General features: G+C 39.2%; 2 protein-coding genes and 1 pseudogene across 5 annotated transcripts in view; 1 reads left to right on the top strand and 2 right to left on the bottom strand.

Annotated features, from left to right (window-relative positions):
• Window positions 1-2,322: 2,322 nt before the first annotated feature.
• SDF2 (stromal cell derived factor 2) lies at window positions 2,323-11,173 on the bottom strand. Its single transcript, XM_016139072.2, has 3 exons — window positions 10,745-11,173; window positions 5,420-5,616; window positions 2,323-3,009 (listed from the first exon to the last, which is right to left on the bottom strand). The coding sequence occupies exons 1-3, from the start codon at window positions 10,893-10,895 to the stop codon at window positions 2,722-2,724; spliced, it is 636 nt and encodes a 211-aa protein (XP_015994558.1). The 5' UTR covers window positions 10,896-11,173; the 3' UTR covers window positions 2,323-2,721.
• On the bottom strand, window positions 5,623-8,121 carry LOC107507624 (annotated as a pseudogene).
• Window positions 11,174-11,234: 61 nt separating the features above from the next.
• Window positions 11,235-19,035, top strand: part of SUPT6H (SPT6 homolog, histone chaperone and transcription elongation factor) — a 28,993-nt gene continuing 21,192 nt past the window's right edge. Inside the window, exons 1-3 of one of the 4 annotated variants that reach the window (XM_036223013.1) lie at window positions 11,235-11,368; window positions 15,883-15,958; window positions 18,634-18,719. The gene's annotated coding sequence lies outside the window, so the exon portion shown is untranslated. The other 3 variants (XM_016139051.2, XM_016139046.2, XM_016139048.2) reach the window with 3 other exon arrangements.

Below are 19,035 nucleotides of genomic sequence, written 5' to 3'. Positions count from 1 at the left end.
ACTGTTTGAATACTGTTCTAGCCAATTTGTATTGGACTCATGCAGGCAGCACCATTCTAAACTATTCATTAGAGAAATTGTTAGTGTCTACTGTGGGTAGTGCAATTTGTGATACAAGTAAACGACGTTGTTCTGGCCCTTCAGCAACAGCTTACCTGGGAAGCAAAATTATTACACAAAATAGAGAATTTGGGTCAACTTTATTTTGCATGTTTCCTTCTTTGTGAAATAAGGGTATTGGATAAAGGTCCCTTCTAACTAGCACAGTGATTCAAGTACAGTACAAGCTAAAGACATTCTGAGGATAACAAAATAAGTAGCTTACATACCTTTGCTCTCACAACCTAATCTTTATAAACGCCCTTCGAGATTTTAGAAAAGCCTGTCTTTTCCACACCTTCAGATAATGCACCATTTCACCTTTCACTTGGGCTGCCCAAAGTTATTTGTACCCCGCCACTGGTTTCTTTCTCTAGTCCTTTCATGAGTCATTTCACATCTTCTGAGGCTCCAACACTGTTTCTTTCTAGTTCATAGTTACTCTCAAGCACTGTATTTCCACCATCCTTGTAATCTGAAGCCTCTCATCAGGGTATGTTCTGTCTGTGAGCCTTCAGGAAAGGCCCAACTGTCCCAAAGTTCACCTGTTTTCAGTAACAGAAAGAAATTAGAAGAGGATTTTTGCTCTTACAAAAAAAAATTGCCATACTAATATAGGTCTTTCACAGAAGTAAAGTGCTGCATAACACAAACTTTCAGAAAATGGGGGATACCTGTATCCCCAAATGTTCTACCTTAATTCCCTAAAGCAAATAGAAGAAAAAAATATTAGCTTCTAAGATAAAAAGGCCTACAAAATGCCAACAGACATGTGAAAAGATACTCAACTTCACTAGCTATTAGGGAAATGCAAATCAAAACTATGATGATACCATTTCACACCTGTTAGAGTGGCTATCAACAGGACAAGTAATAACAAGTGTTGGAGAGGTTGTGGGCAAAAAGGAACCCTCATACACTGCTGTTGGGAATGCAAATTGGTATAATAAAAAAATTAAGACTTGAATCACCATATAATCCATCAATCCCTCTCCTGGGTATTTATCCAAAAAATCTGAAAACATTTATCAACAAAGACATATGCATCCCAATGTGAATAACAGCATTATTTACAGAGGCCAGGACATAAAAGCAACCAAAGTGTCCTACAAAAGATGACTGGATAAATAAGATGTGGTACATATAGACAATGGAATATTACTCAGCCATTAGAAAATCCTGCCATTTGTGACAACATGGATGGAGCTTGAAATAATCATGCTAAGTAAAGTAAGTCAGACAGAAAAAGTTGAAAACCATATGATTTCCCCCATTTGGGATACAAAATGGAAAGTAACAAACAAACATGACAAACAGAGACACATGGACACGGATGGAGAATTAGTGGTTACCAGAGGGAAGAGGGTATGGGGGGAGGTCGATGGGGGTAAAAGGGTCAAATAGTTGTTAAAGAAAGGAAATCTAAATTTGGGTGGTGAACGCACAATGCAATATATATACAAAATACTGTTGAATTTGTACACTTGAAACTTACTTGATTTCATTAACCAATGTCACCCCAATATTTTTCAGTTAAATAAATAAAAAATAAATAAAAAGGTCTGCTAGAAACAGCTGTTCACCACTGTCATGCTCAAAGGACAAACTTTCTGGAATTGACCAGCAAAGGAAAGGAAAGAATGAAGTGAGCATAGGACAAAAGTTTTCTACCTACCTTTTCAGAGAAAGATATTGCATTTGTCCAAAAAGAGAAGTTGCCTACCAAGAGCTAAACACAATTGTAGTGTAGTAAAAAAAAATTTTTTAAATGTGCCAGACACAGCTGGATTCCCATTCTCAAATTATTTACTAGTTTTAAGAATTTGGGCAGTATTTGGTAAAACTAGTTATCTATCCCATATCTGTGAAGATTAAATGATTTAATATCTGCACTATGGTGCCTAGTAATTAGCGGACAGTGAATAAATGTAGGTTCCTCTTTCTATTCCTACCCCTTTCTCTTAACTGCAGTAACAGATCCAGAGTAAAACATTTCATTGGCTATTTATTAAGCTGTATTTTTTGAGAGTCTTTAGCCATAATTAGTAAAGATAGGAGAGGAGTGAAAGTAAAGAGAGAAAAAATTTGGATGCAAGTAAGGCTGTCGAAATAACCCACACTACAGGTTCCCAGCATCTCAAAAGAGCGATAGCAATGACTCTCAGGACTCAAGGATTAATCAGATCTTGAAATAGCACATCAAATAAATGACAACATAGTGACTAACAAAAAAAATTTTTTTTTTTTTTTATCATTTTGGAGAAAGAAAGCAGGGGAAAAGTCACACACATTAATAATCCATGATGCCAAGCTTCTGAGGAGTAAAAATTGTTTAGTAAAAATTGTCTTCCTCAGTTTCTGTTTTATCAATATGAATAAAAAGCATCTACTCCTTCGTCAACAAGTCCTGTATCAGAAAGAACTGACCCAAGTCTGGGAAAACAACCAATCCAAGTGTGACAGGCTGAAGCTTCCAAACACAGCCACTGTTTTCTGTCATGCATCTTCATCTCAGTGGTGACAAGGCCAAAGCCCAGAGAATCTGTGGCAGGGATCCCAGGATGAAGCAGCAGCAGATGTCTATGAACACTGTATGGTGACAGTGGCTTACAGCCTCTAGACTCACAGCTCTGCATGGTGAGCTTCTGCCTTCAACAACTCACTGGGCTTCATGAAGATGCCTTCCATGGCTTTCCAGTAGTTGTTCTGGCTTGGCTGGGCCATGCCATGTACCTCTTTTTGCCCACTGATGGGTCGACCATATTGTTCTCCTGTAACAGACAGCAGAACCTCGGTGGAAGAATGCTTGAAACGCACCTCACCATCCCTTACCCAGTAGGGCCCATTACAGAGCACTGTCCAGTCATCAAGATAGTCGCCTTCACCTTCCTCACCAAAAGCACTCACTTCCTGGAAGACAAAGATGGTAGCAACATTAGCATGGCTGACATATAGGCTTGGAAAGGAGAGGGAGGCGATGGGAAGCAAAATAAAACCACCCAAAAGAAAAATGAGAGACCGACCTAGTATTGTTTAAAAATAAGTAAATAATTTAAACTGGAAAAAAGATAAAAAGGTACAAAATCAGTTGCCATCGGATTATGGTCCAAACACTTGTTTTGCAAGTAATCTTTTATTTGCCTAAAATTTCCTATTACAGTCTTAAAATACTTTATAACTCTTATTTGACTTTAAACACTCCAGCCTCATTCCCTTAACTAGATTTTAAGTGACCAAGTGAGATACACAAGTAGGAAAGGGGATGGGCTTTGGACACAAGCAGACCTTGAATCTCACCTTTATCCCTTCCTATGTAACTCCTTTGCGCCTTCATTTTTTACTCTATAAAATGATGACGATATCACCTTACCAAAAAACTGAGAATTAAAATAATACATATTAATTGAGCAAGTTCTAGCAGATTCTCTCTTCCACTCCTCTTCTTCTCCCATTCCCCTTAAGGCCAAATATTCAGAGTTCCTATCATAATAAAAAATTACTGATTACTTTAGAAATATATAATTTAATTACACAATAGCTATATAATTTTAAATGATAAAAAGTCATTTGAAAACAGTCTACAAGACTAAAGGCAAAAGAAATGGCACATAATTAACAATTCTACTACTATATTTGTATACTAGAATTGAACAAGGAAGTAAACAGATGACAGTGGAGCCAGGTATCTCACTGTTAAGAGTGGGAATTTACAAATAAGCAAAGGGAGGAGGCTAGACGATCTCTGTGGTAATGGATTAGAGTTGGAGATATTACTAAAACTCATGTTTAACTTAATATAAATACATAGTTATACATATAAACATTTATAGATATTTATGTATTTGTTTACATACATATTTCTTTCTTTTGTCAGGTGAGAGGGTCTAAAAGAAACAACACCCCAGGAGCAACAAGCTCATGTAGGGCTCAGATCTTGGTTTCTAATAACCTTTTTCCAATAAAAGAAAGCAGGGCTCCTTGGAGAAATAGTTGCTTCTAGGACTGGGGCAAGCACTACACAAGGTGAACCTGGAATATCTTTTAGTGCCAGAAAGTAAGGAAGTGTTAAAACATACCCACACACATACACACTGGTGGCACTATGTCAAATGGACGAGGGGAGACAACTGAAAGAGCTCCCAAAAGCAAAAGTTGGAACAATCTGAGTAACTAAATAAAGACAGTGGTACTAAATTATAACTCAAATTATAAAATAAACATCCATGAGTCCATACTATATAAATGATTGAACAAATAAATAGAGGAGATAAATCTCCCATACAGAAGAATTCCAAATAAATCATGTAGCTACTCCATCTTCAAGGAGGGGGAGCATAATTCTCCATTTCTTCAGCATGGGCTGTGCAAAGTGACTTCTTTCCAAAGCACAGGATGGAATGGACAAAAATGTAAAGAATAACTTTATCTGAGAAACCTGACAAACACTACTTTGGCCAAGTAATCAGTATCAATAGTCATAAATTATGTAGATAGTATGTATCCTTGGTACAATGTGATGAAAATGGCACTTTATCTCTGTGATCTTTCTCCCAAAAATCTTTATAAATCTAGTCTAATTATGGGGGGAAAAAAACATCAAATTCCAACAGAGGAGCACCCTATAATATATCTGACATGCAATCCTCAAAAATGTCAAGGTCGTCAAAAACAGGAAGAATCTGAGCACTGTCACAGCCAAAAGGAGCATAAAGAGATATGACAACTAAATGGTATACTGGAGAGAATGCAGGAACAGAAAAAGGACCGTAGGTAAAAACTAAGGAAATCGGGATAATTTAAAGACTTTAGTTGATAATAATGTATCAATACTGCTTTATGAACTAAAGCAAATTTACCATACTAATGTAAGATGTTAATAGGGAAAACTATGTGCAGAGTGGGAGTGGGAGGGAAGAAGTCATTAATGGATCCCATGCCTTCCAAAAGTTCAAAATGTGGCACATTACCTAATTCATTTTCCTAATGGGGTCAATTGGCATCATTAAAAAAAAAAGAATAATTTTATTCCAAGATTGGAAAATATTGGGTTTCTTTATTATTGAATTTATCAGGGTAACTTATGCTATGCTAATGTACACTTATTCTGTCTTTCTTCCTCATTTCTTCATTTGATTTAGATGTAAAGCCTCCATTTTGACCAGAAACATTTTTTTTTTACTTATGAGTCAGAGCCTATTCTCCAGGTCTGCACAAAAGAGAACATCTACACCTGGAAAAGAAAGATCTGGGAACCATGATTTCAAACAATTCAACTGAGTAAAAGCACAGAACAGCAATGATCCATGTGATGCCAACTCACCTGGTTTCCAGAAAGAGGTGAGGTGAAATGGTGACTATGGAGGTTTCGGCCAGTGTTGACATGTGTCAACCGGATGGGCTGGCCACATCTGACAGGGGTTCCCCTCTCACACACTGTGGCTGTCTTCCCCCGTATCCTCCAGTAACTATTGCTGTCATCCACAGAGGTTACACCTGTCACTGACTGCTGCCCACTACCTGCAATCGAAAAAAAAAAAAAAAAAGTGTGAGCTCAACCAGACCTCCCTCTTTCCTCTGGCCAATCTTGTGCCCTATGTCATAAAACAGGCTTGGAGGAGTGGGGATGAAACCCTATGTTTGTTTTTTTTTCTTCTTCAACATTAAAATATATATGAGAAATACTAAATATATTTATATAGTATTAGTTATTGTATGAAGTTATATTTACGAGTGTACCATATCAGAAAATTCCATGAATTTGCATCAAAAGGGCACTAAATAAATGCCATACATATTTTTCTGAAGCACAGGTAGTATGTACTTGTATCTGCTAGCCTAAACAACATCAAGTATATGTCAGATGTCTAATCACATAATTTTAACATGTTCAGAAATATTTATTCAATGTTTACTATGTATTATAAACAAAAAACATTACATTTCACAATTAAAATGAGACCAGTTTTTGCTGTCAACTTTAATCCAAGCAGCCATTACAGCATCTGAATTTCTGTTAGTGATCTACCAATATATTATAGAAGTATTCTCGAATCATTTAAATTTGGTTAATACTGCCTAAAATGGTATAATTCTGCAAGGTAAAAAGTACTGGTTTAAATATGTAGCTACGGACTTAAAAAAAAAATAATTGCTAGCTACCTAATGTGTACTAAGCACTTATGAGGCATCAGACACTAACTCAAGCCTTTTGCCTGAATAGTCTCATTTAATACATGCATCTATTCTCTGAGGTACATATTAGAAAGGAGTGTTAGAGTGGCTGAGTAGTATGCTCAAGGTCACTCAATTCCAAGAGACTGTGCTGGGGTTTGCATCAGGGTGGCCTGACTGACTCTATTACTCACATTTTTAACCACTCTACCACACGGCCTCTCACAAAGCTTTCTTTCTTTTTTTAAATAGATTTTTTAGTTTTACTGAAATCTTCTGTAAATAAGAAATTGGAAATACAATTACATCAAAGAACAAATTGTCATGGCTTTCACGTTTAAGCCAAACAAATTTTGTAGGGCAGATTTCCAAAAGTGTGAAGTTGTAACAATTTAAAAACACAGTAAACCTAGTTCTAGAAATGCAAGACATACAATCATAGGTTATTTTCAATATAAGAAAACTTAAATTTGTTTGCTTTAATTTCTTAAAACTACTAAGACAAAGCACTAGCTTGTATTTTTATTTATGGCATACTCCACACTCTTACGTAATCTATCTCAAATCCAAAAAATGAAACTGTCCAAAACCAAAGGTTCTGCAAAATCATGATTTAACAGTGTGCTCAGCTTGTTTTGAAGTTAAAATGAAGACTGAAACAATAAAAGTATTGTAACCCCCAGAATAAGGGAATTCTGCATGCCCAGTAATGTCCAAGAGCATTTATGAAAAGAGGAAAAAAACCAAAAAGACTCGAGGATATATACAATAGTGATTTCTTCAGCCCAATACAAATGGCAGCAAATTAAAAATGAAAGTTAAGCCAATTTTTTTTTTTGAAGAATGTAGATCTAGAGCCAATTGTATCTTGCCAATATCATTTCAAGCCCTCACTTGTCTATTTTCACTGTTGCCATACGTATCCTAAAAAAAATTCCTGGTTGGCCTTATTGTAACCATAGTAGAGATCATCATAGTCTTCATGATAGTTGTGATAATCAGAATCATAGTAATCGTCATAGCAATCTTCATTGCCATTGTAATCTGAAGCGTAGCTATATTCACCTCTCCCTCAACCATGACCCCAACCTCTAACTGGAGGTGACTGCAAGGAGGAGGGTGATAGTAATAATCTTTATACGCAGCGCTTCTAGAGGTCCTGTCTAGCAGCTTGGTGCTCTTTCCTTTTGTCTGGTGGTTTGGCTAAGACTATTTCAATTTCTTCCCCTTCTATTTGCCATTTCTTTCATCCATGGCCTTAACACCTGCTCTGTGCCTTCAAAAGGAACAAATGTATAATCTTCCAACTTCTTCATTCTTTTGAGTTTTCCAAAGTCAGAAAGCGACTTTTCCAGTATTTCTTCTGTCATTGTAGTAGGCAAGTTCTTCACAGCACAAATAAAGCTTTCACCTTAGCCATGACATTTAGATATGGTTCTTCCACAGGGTCAGCCCATTCAACTGTAACTACATTTCTCCGTATTTTTACTTTTCTACTCATCAGGCAGCATCTGGCTTATGCTGCTGACTTCTGATCCTTGTGTTCAAGGAAGCAGAATCCTCTATCTTCTTTTTGTCATCAAGCTGATGATAGAGAATAACGTCCACCAAATCCTCTGTGACTTTACTAAATTCTGCCAGAATGTTTTATTTAGTCTTAGTCTTTGGAATTGATCCAACAATAAGCCTGTAGTTTGTCACAGAAATGCACACTCCAAGATGTTTACCAGGGTGAATTTCATAGCTGTCACACAGTTTAACAGCTTCCTGTGCAGCTTCCTTTCCACAGGTGATAAATGCATACTCTCTATTCTGACCAGGAAACGTAGATCCCAAACGGGACCAGCCTTTTCAAAAAGGGGTATCAACTCACCCTCATATAAATCTCTTAGTATTTTATCTACAAAGATTGTTGTCAACCAGCTCCTCTATTTTTTCATCATTTCTCTTGGAAGAATGTAATTTCTGCTGCCTTCCCATAAGATGATTCTGTTCCAATTCCAGGTTGCATGCCAGAATACAAACTGTCTGGTGGGGAGGACCACCACACTTCCACTATCTTGTGGTTACATCCAGAGTATAACCAGTCCTCTAGAGCAAGGTCTTGATCTTTGCTTCTTCAGGTAGCTTTTGTAGATTCTGGCACCTTGCTCCCTGATTTCTCTCTTTGTCTATAGGTCTTCATAACTCCACATAAAAATGCAGTTTTGTTCTGAACAAGTCACTTTCCTTGAACCGTTGTAGTATAGACAGAGCTCCTTCTTCATTAAATTCCCTGAGAGCATCAAGTGCTCTTTCATCAAGATCGGCATAAGCTACCAATATGGGGCAAAACAGGAGCCAACAGCCTGGCAGTGAGAATCAGTGCGAGACTCTTTGAAAATGACTAGAAATGGGGTGGGCGCCACCCTCTGCCCCTCCTCATGGACAGAAACACGATCCTCCTACCCGACCCCCGCAAAGCCCTCTTTTCTGTCATTTCCCCCAAATAGATCACTCTCTCATATAACTGCCAGGGAATATTATTTTCCATAGGCCTCATTCACTACACAATTCTTTGAAGGCACTCCATATCTCCCAGACACTTTCCTCAGATAATCTTACCTATTCCTCCTACCTTTGCCTTCAGTCCCTTGGCCCCGCCTGACCACAGCCTTTTAATGACACTTTCTTTTTACCACTTAACACATTATGTCACCTACCACAGTTATGTGGGTGAATGCAGATAAACTACCAGTTCTATGGCTTCTTCCTCTCAGCTCATAACAGTTTTTACATCCCAAAATAAATAAAAAAAAAAAAAACCAAACCTTCCTCCTTACTTTTGGTTACTGCCTTACAGTTCTCTTGGCCCTCACTGCCATGCTTCACTAAATCATGGTCCATACTTTCTGTCTCCTACTTTTTCATTCTCTATTAAACCCTCCATTTCCCCTCCCATCCTTAAACCTTGAGATTACCCAGAGTTCTATCCCTAGCCCTTACCCATTTTAAAATACTTTTTGGGAGTCAAGACAAAAGCATTTATAAATGCTTTAACAAGTTTTTCAAGTGATTCAAACTGACACAAGGTTGAGAACCACAGTTCATCTTGGGCAATCTCATTTACTCTATCTACCAAATCTTCAACTGCCACCTGTACAATGATGTTGAACAGATGCTCCTTAACTTAAAGTTAATACACCTAACCTACCAAAAAACCGTAGCTTAACCTAGCTGGTTTCTACTGAATGCGTATTGTTTTTGCAGCATCATAAAGTCGAAAAACTTTAAGTTGGGGACCGTCTGTACTTAACTCTGTTATCTCAGGCTCAGCACAGATCTCTCTTCTGAGCTCTAGACTGAACCTGGTTCTCAAATCTGGCTACCCATCAAGTTCACCTGAAGAACTTTTTAAACCTGCAAATTCATACCGGCATGACTCTTTCCACCCAAGTCTGATTTGGTAGATCCAAAGTAGGAAACTAGATCAAATTAAAAAGTAATAAGCCAGACACATTGTAGGTATTCGCTGCATAGTTGCTAGGGTTATTAAAATATCCCAACAATGACAACTCAGTTCCTTTCCCAGTCTAACTGGTCAGACAGGTTTTGAGAATCCTGAACCACAGACTAGTAGTCCCCAGCTGAGAACTCCTTCCTCTCAGCTATCAGCATTATCAGTCATCCAAGATAGAAATCTAGTGGTCATCTTAGATGCCTCTAACATCTTACTTTTCTGTTTTTATCTTCTTGTAACTTGCTGACTGACCACCACATCATCTGTATCCAGAACAATATTAGGCACACAGGAGCTCATTAATCTATACTGAATGGACCCACAAACTAAATATTTTCATTTTATATGATAAAAAATTCTCAAAACAGTTTCCTCTCTAATTCCAGAGTGTTTTAGTTTAAATTCTTTACAAGAAGGGTAAGTTTTGAGTAAAAAGAGGCTAAAGGAAAAGAGCTGAAGAGCAAGTGTAAGAAGCAAGAGCTAAAACAGAGGGTTGTATTCAAAAGAGTGAGCTCTTGGAGTTCAAGCCTTCAGAGAGACAGCACTTTAATTTTCTACATGTCTGCCTCTCACACACTAAGCAGTGCCAGCCAGAAGAAGCTGAAGGTAGGTTTTGAATTTGGACAGGTTTGGATGGAACCCCGTCTGTTATTGACTAGCTACAAGGCTTTGGCATGCGACTTATTTCTTCATCTGTAAAATGAGGACAGCGATAGTCTCCACCTCGTAAGAATATTATAAATCTAAAAAAGTACGTATGTAATGTATGTACCTGGCACGTAGCTGACCATTTAGAAGCTGGTATTAAGATGCCTTAGAACAACTCAATTCTCAGATTTCCCACCTCCAGATCTCAAGAACCTCCCAAGGGCTTCCCTAACCTTCCCAGACCACGCCTCTCTGATTTTCTCTAGGCCCCGCCCCCTCCGGAGTCTATCCGGTCTACTCAGCCCACCCGAACCGGGGTAGCAGTACCTGACCCATAGCGCACGTCGTGAGAGTGCAGTCGCACGTTATGGCGAGTATTGAGTAGCTTCACCACAGAACCACATGTAACGACAGGCAGATTGGACGCTCCCACAGCACTCCACAAACCCCCGAATAACAGTAGCGATACCACAGCCATCCTGGCTGTGCCGCGGAGCCCCTAATCTTCGAAGAAAACTCTGCCCCTTCCCGGAACCGGAAGCTGCAGGCGGAACCACACAGAGGAGGAAATGAAAAAGCCCTGGTCTGGTCTTTATGGTTTCTTTGGATAGAGCGACCTTAGGAACCCGGTAGACATAGTTGCTGCCGATCTGCTCACTCTGTTCCGGGCTCTGTTTTGACAGCTACCTTCCTGAACCACTTCTGCCAGTTTTCGCGGCCACTGGGCGAAGCCCCGATTGCCGGGTGGAAGAAGGTAGCAAGAAATGGCCCTCCAACTCCCAGTGACAGAGAGCCGGAAGTGACGTAGCACGTTGACGCAGCAGCAGCAGCGGCGGCGGTGGCGGCGGAGGGGCCGTGCAGTGGGTTCGTACTATCCTTTCCCAGTCTCGGTTCGACGACTCCATTTTCCTCAGCGGGGGTTTAGCGCACTGGAGAAGCGGCGGGCTTCAGGTGGGTAAAGTTCGGACTGGAAAGTGTGCTCCTCGAATGGGTCAGGTGGGGAATCAGGCTCCGAGGGCCTGTTCCCGTAAGGGAAGAGGCTTTGGGGAGCCGTATGCGGGAAGAAGGAGAGCTCCCGGCCTTACCCGCTCTATGAAGGAGAAGGAGGAGGAAAGTGGGGTAGTTGCTCAGAGTCTCAAGGCTTTACTGAACCCTGTGCCACCCGGAATCCGTGAATTGGGCGGCCTGTTGTATCACCAGGCATCCTGTGGTCCTGTCCTTCTGTCGCAGCTTCTGAAAACTGGGCCATGCGAATGGATTGGAAATGGAAGGGACCTGGGGCTTCTGAGTCAGGATCAGGTGATTGAGTTGTTTGTTCTGAGGATGTGCTACCTATGGACCTTTCAGCATCTCGGCCATGAGGCTAGAGGGCTATGCCAAATTCCATCCTCCCCCCCCCATTGTTGTATAATAAAATTAGAATTTTTTGTAGATGGCTGCATCCACAAACGCCTACCACAAACATCAGAATGGACTATTAAGTCAAAACTTTACTTCCTTTCAGTTTCTGTCTTTCTCTCTAGGCACTCCATTGAACCAGTTCATTTCTCTTGTTTGTTGCCAGAACTGATCCTTATTTTTCTTTGAGAGGAGGTCTAAGCTCTCCAAAATATGGCCATGGAAATTCACTGTAATGTTAAATAGTAAGGGAGTATTAACACCACTGGTAATAATGAATTTGGAAGGTATAAACACTTTGAATTCAGTTAACTTCTTCCGGGCGGGGAAGGTTTAGTTCCACTGTTTATCTGAAAGTTACCGGTTTTTAAATCTTCATTGTATTGATTACAAACGTATGGTTGCTTCCCCATCACCTCTGAATTAAAGATCTTTTTCCATAACTGTCCTTTTAGCCAATACAAGCCCATTCTTATTCAGTTGGTTTATCTGGCTTCTAGATTACATTAGCATAGTATTGTTATTCCCTAAGAGGTTTAAACCTCATCTAGAGATTGATCACATTAGGGAGTGGTGCAGTCTAGAGAGGTTCAGTCGCATTTTACTGTTCTCCCTCTGAAGGCCTTCACAAGTAAGGAATCCTACCCTGTATGGTGAAAACATATGGTCTTTGGAGGCAAATAAATTTGCCCTTGCTTCTTGGTCTCAGTAATGGCACCACAATTAGAATTCAGTGTATAATCCTTGAATTTTTCCTCTCTTTTTTTCCCCAGTAAAATCAGTCACCAAATCCTACCTCTGTAAAAAATCTCTTCTTGTCAACATACAAATTATGTTCTGATATCCTTCTCATCCGCCTCCAACTGCTATCTTACTTTTTAATATCCCTTCATAGGCAAATTTCTACACGTGTCAACTTTCTCAGCTTTTATTCATTCTTCAGCTTACACCAGTCTGGTTTCTCTTCTGACCACTCCATAGAAAGTGCTCTTATCAAGGTCACTAGTCACTTCTGTATTTCCAAATCTCATGGATGCTTTGTTCTCATCTTCCTCAGTGTCTGGAATATTCAACACAGTCTACTCCTTTCTTGAAACCTTTTCTTGGCTTCGTTCGACACTTCACTATGGATTTTCTCCATTGCTCTGGCTGCTTCTCAGTCTCCTTTGCTAGCTGCTTTTGTTCTCTGCTTAGTCTATAAGTGTTAGATTTTCTTTACAGTTTAATCCTGGGTTCTCTGCATACTTCCTTTAGGTGATTCAATCTGGTGGCTTTAATTATCATCTGAAAGCTGGCAACTTCCAAATCTCTAGCCCAACCCTCTTTTGTGTTTAAGAATTATGCACAGAATGCCTGTGTAATAGCTGCATTTATTTAGATGCCTCTTAGATATCCCAAACCTAACAAAGAAAATTTTGGTTTTCCTGTCTTTCCAAACCTGGTCTTCCCTATCTCACTGAGTAGTACTCTCATCCACATGAGTACAAAAGCCAGACCTCTTGAGAATCATCTTGCATCCTTCTCCATCAGTGTCCCCATCCCCAAGTCTTTTAGTAAGTTCTGTCACTTCTACTTCCAAAATATATTTCAAATCTGTCTTCTATTCTTCTCTATCTTCAGTGCTACCACCCTTTTCCAAGCCACTATCATCTTTTGCCTGGGCTACCACAGTGGTATCCTTAGTTTTCCCTGCTTCCACCCAAATGCCCATCTTGTCTGTTTTCTACATAACAGGATCAGGTCAGGTTAGGTCATGTCATTTCCCTGTTTAAAACTTTCCAGTGGCTTTCCTCAGACCTCATAGCCCCACTTAAACAAGCCCCTCCCTCTCACATTCACCATTCTCTAATCACACTGGCTTTAGGACATCTACCATATGCCAAGTTCTTCCTCATCTTTTCTACAAGGAACCTCTTCGCCTGGCTTTGCATACCACATCCTAACCATTCTTGATATTCCAACCTAAACTCACCTTCTCGGAGGTGAGGGTGTTTGCTTCCTACCACTTGTAACAAGGTCTGTATAACATGTTTGTGGAATACAGGTATCCTAGGGGTATACAGGTATCTTATACATGCCTGGCATGTAGTAGGCACTTATAAGTATTTGTTGAATTAGCAAGTAAATTAAGTCAATTCTCTGTTTAAAATCCTGCAGGGGCTTTCCAACACCTTTCAAATAGAGTCCAAAATCTTAACATATCATACCAAGATCCTTGTGACTTCACTTTCAACTTATGAACTCTTCTTTCTCTCCCCAGTCAAGCTAGCTTTCACTGTTCTTGTCACAGGGCATCCTGGGCCTGGTGCTGGGAGTGCTCTTCTCCAACACCACCACTTCTCTAACCACCTCCAAAAGAGCCAGCTCCTCCACTTAGCTAATTACTCCTCACTCTTAAAGTCTTTATTTAATGTCGCTTCCTCAAAACCAGGATAGAGTCCTCTATTACAGGCTCTCACGGTACCTTTGTCATCAATTCTTCAAAGTCCAGTGTACTTCTAGATCAGGGGTCATGAAACTAAAGCTCCTAGGTCAACTTAGGTGACTCCCATTCATTACATGTTATCAGTGTCTGCTTATGTGCTACAGTGGCAGTTCTGGTCCTCTGTAGTTTGCCAACCCCTGTGCTAGAGCAAGAATGGCTCTATATGTTCCCTAACATGTGTGGTATAAAGCTCAGTAACTGTTCCTCCTTTTGTTGCAGAGATTCTGAATCTGGTTACATATTTTAGTTGTTTCTGCTCTTTTGCCCTTTCCTTATTCCTCAAGGAAACATGGAAAGAAAAGGGGTAACTAATATTTTTAAATTACTTATGTTAGCCGTTATTAACAATAATGCTTTTTATACCCTGATAGTGAAAAGATTCTAAAATTGTTATTTCTCGTATGCATGGTGTGTATGCATGTTAAAATGATTATAGGTAAAATTAACTCTTCTATATTTTAACATCTTGACTTGGTATGATTAGAATTTTTCATAACAAAGAGTTCTGAATCTCAGAATTAAAAAGAACTTGTCTTAAGTGGACTCTGCATACTTTTATTTATTAAACTTTTACATTTTGGGATTCCAAGTTGTGTAGTCACTCATGAACACCTTTGAAAATGTCCTAGGCCCTTGCTCATAAAATACTGAATGTCTTGTAGTTTAAACTTCACACCAGACTTCTGGGGCTATTCCCCAGACCAAGACCACTAGGCCCTTTCAAACTCAGCCTTTGCTCATGTTTCCTTTTATCAGACTACCTTATCTCCTCTTGCCTTCAGACATCACCTTTTCTGAGATATTCTCTGACTTCCCTTTTCATATTGCTCTCATAATCCTGGTATATGACTATCACATAACATTTATTATACTTTATTTACAAGTTTGTTTATGTTTTTTTGACATAGATTGTGAACTCCAGGGTAAAAAGCATAAATTACTAATTTTTATATGCCCGAATCCCAGCACAGAGCTTGACCCTTAAAAAAAGCAACACTAAATGTTAATTGAAGCTGCCAATGGAGGGAATTAACAGACATCTATCTCTTTTTGCTCTGGTCTCCTTTTAATTGCCTCCTACATTATCTTGTTCCACGGGAGGGACTGCTGAGGGCCTCCCCTGTGACAATGTGATCCCAGCTCCATTCCTCTTCCAGAGAATGTCATGGTAACTGCCAGCCTTCCCCTTTGAGCCACATCTTGTACTGCAGCTGTGCTTCTGCCTGGAGAAACCTTCCTTCACCGCCTCACTCAGCTTGTTGACCTATTTCAGCAGCAAATTTGACTTACACTCTGAATATAGGGAAAATTCAAGAGCATAAGTACTAAATACAAAATCGAATCTACATCAGGCTCATCTCAGATATTTAGTAATAAGTAGTGTTTTTGTTCTGGAATAGTCGCTGCTCGCCTACCTCAGCCTGCAGTGCTGCTGCAGCACCCCCTGTACATCTAGCTCCTGCAAGTTGAAGCAAGTCAAGATTGCTTCTGGCACTCCTCTTTTAACTGGAAGTCTTGGCTGTGAGCTAGATTGGAGGCATTCCCCAGCTATAGCACAGCATGTACTTTATTGCTAATCTAGGGAATGGGAGGAAAACTACATACAGCTCAGTGTACCAGCTGCCCCTGGGACAGAAGAAAGCTGTTATTTTCATCAGGTAAGTTGTCTGTTTCTCTCTGTTAAGTAGGCTGTAGGGCATCTGGTCTGCAGGAGCTGGCATTTAATGTGAAAATGCTGAAGCCTTACAAGGCTGAATTTGTGGGTCTGATAGCCTAATTAAAGCAAGCAAGCTATGTGAGGGCTGTTGTAACCAAATCTATTTTTAATGGCTCAGTTCAGGGCTGAGAGGGAGTGTCAAAATTAAAATTAGAGCACCAGATTTAAATGGCAAAATTTTAGATACTCACTTTTGGCAGTATTCAAGCTATATGACCTTAAGGATACAGATAATGGGGGGGAAAGGGGCATCAATCTAACCTCAAGGCTTTCTATATTGCCACCCCAAGGGGCCTATACAATTGATATGATATAGTGACTCTCAAACTTTATACTCTTAAAAATAATTTAAGACTCTAAAGACATTTTGTTTATGTGAGTTAAATCTATTGATATTTATGAGATATATATATTGATGTTTATTGGATTAGAAATTAAAACATTCATATTCATTTTGAATAATAATCCCACTACAAAAACATAATCATTTAGCAGTATACAAGTATATCAAATCGACACATTCACCTTAAATTTATGCAGTGTTATATATCAATTATGTCTCATTAAAGCTGGTAAAAAAATAAGCCCACTACGCTTTAACATAAATAATACTTTTTTTGTGAAAAAAAAACAACTAAATGAAAAACAGCTATAATCATCAAAACAAAAAATGTAGTCAGAAGATTGTTTTTTTACTTCTTTGCTTGTTTGTAAATCTTGTTGTCTGCCTTAGTAGAATACAGCTGAATTCTCATATCTGCTTCTGCAAGTCTGTTGTGGTACTACATGTTAATTAGCAACCAAAAAACTCCACTGTACACTCCTGAGAGAAAGGAGGGTGTGGTCCCTGAATCGCACTGAGAACTCCTGATACAGTAGAAAAGATAGACCTTAACTCAGATCTCAGCGCTTGCAGTTGTGTCACCTTAAGCAAGTGACTTCATCTCAGTCTGTTTCCTCTGTTGAATGGAGAGAGGTGTGTGTGCTGTAACTCATAGGCCAGTGTAGGGGTTAAATAGATATTAAGTCTGGAACTTGGTAGATGTGTGATAAATATTATTTCTTAGGGCACTCTTTTTTAGTTGCTTAAAGCAGTGGTCCCCAGCCTTTTTGGCACCAGAGACTAGTGCTCCTATGAGAATCTAATGTCTGATCTGAGGTGGAGCTGAGGCGGTGATGCTAGCGCTGGGGAGCAACTGCAAATACAGATGAAGCTTCACTCACTCATCTGCCAGTTACCTCCTACTGTGCGGCTTGGTTCCTAACAGACCACAGATCAGTACCAGTCCGTGGACCAGGGGTTGGGGACCCCGTCTTAAAGTACCCAGGAAAGGCCTATATTAATTTTGCCTGGTTTTGCGTGAGTATTGTGGATTTATTCTAATCCAGGGCCTGTTCTATATATATGTCATAATACGTAAAATTATGTTATGGTCATTACTTTCACATCTCTTTCCTACTAGATGTCCACTCCTTGAGAATAATCCTGTTTCTCTTCAAATCCCTAGCTCCGAGCAGAATGTTTGTGCATGGTAAACATTCAATAAAGTTTGAAAAGAATGGCATCTGAAACCTCAGCCTAAAACTGAACATAAGACCACATCATTGTCCCTCCCTTTCCACCAGAACTCAGCACCTTCACTTTTGTTTCCTTGAGCTCAATTCATCTTAATTAGTTACAGTATCAGTGGATCAGTAAGGGAAATTTTCTGAAGAATTAGCACCCCAGAACTACAACTTTTTAAGGCTCCTGCTAGAGCTCAGACCATTTCTGGTAGCCCTTCCCCCACAGGCCTTCCCACTGCAAACTTCACTGGGAATATGGCAACATTATGAAAAAGTAAATATTTAACAAGGAGCAATTCATATTTTGTGCAGAGCACCTAGAAAGACACAGCTTATCTGGTAAAGAATCACAAAGTATCTTGTAATACTTCTCATATTGCCACTTATGTTTTTATGGTTTTTCTTAGTCCTTCAATTGGATATGGTCTCTAATTTCCATTAACTTATAATCTAAGTGGGGAAAATAGTCATGCACAGTGAACCATTACAGGACAGGATGACAAGTCATACTGAGTTACTCAGCAGCCAGCTTCAGGATTCTATAATGGATACTCAATGTTATGATTTGTATTTGTGCTGTTTTTTAAAATCCTGCTCAAGGTCCAGGAAGCTTCATGTTCTGGTTCCGGCCTTCTCCATTGCATTTCCAGGCTTTGGATAAGTCTGAAAACAGAGAAATAGAAGACGAAGTTGAGATTGGTTGGTACAGAATTACAGAATGCTAAGGAAAATTAGGCCCAGGATTAAAATTCAAACTTAGTTAACATTTATGGAAACAGTAAACTATGTTCTTTCCATTATGTCATATAATATTCTCAACTACCCTGCAAGGTAGAGATAGTGCTATTGCCATTTTCCAGATGAAGAAATCAATATTCGTACACATTCAGTCATTTGGTTAAGTTTACATGTCTGATAAATGATGGGACCAGGATTTGATCTCGAACTTTAATTTCAGCAATCTTTGTATTTATCTTGCTTTTATTTTGTAGGCCATACAAGCCTCTTTCAAGTGGTTGTTTGCTTTATTCATTTTGTTTTACTATCCAGGGAAATGGTAGAAATAAAGTTATGATTCTAATATTTCTAAAGAGGACCTTTCTCCAGTAAAATTCTCCCAAACAATACTCACACAGGTGGGTACTTTAAACATTTTTTGAAAAGAATTTTCCTTTTGTCTCTGCCATTAGCCAGGTATAGTATATATAAAAGTACTTGTCATTAAGTTAGCACTTACTGTTTCTCAAACTTCTTGATGATCAAGTCACATAATCTCACTTAAACCATATCCCTATCTATGTGATTATCCCTTCACTAATTTCTTTTCTCATCTGCCCATTCCTGCCCCCAAACGACGAGATAAAACTCTTTGGGGAAGCAAGACGATATTTATATAAAGAAGTCCAGTATAATCGTCTTTTTAAAGGTACACGTGAGAGGAGCAACCTTGGA

This window comes from Rousettus aegyptiacus, unplaced genomic scaffold, assembly GCF_014176215.1.
Source record: "Rousettus aegyptiacus isolate mRouAeg1 unplaced genomic scaffold, mRouAeg1.p scaffold_m13_p_6, whole genome shotgun sequence".
NCBI lineage: Eukaryota > Metazoa > Chordata > Mammalia > Chiroptera > Pteropodidae > Rousettus > Rousettus aegyptiacus.
The sequence above is the reverse complement of the archived record's forward strand: the minus strand, read 5'-3'. Positions and strand labels throughout refer to the sequence as shown.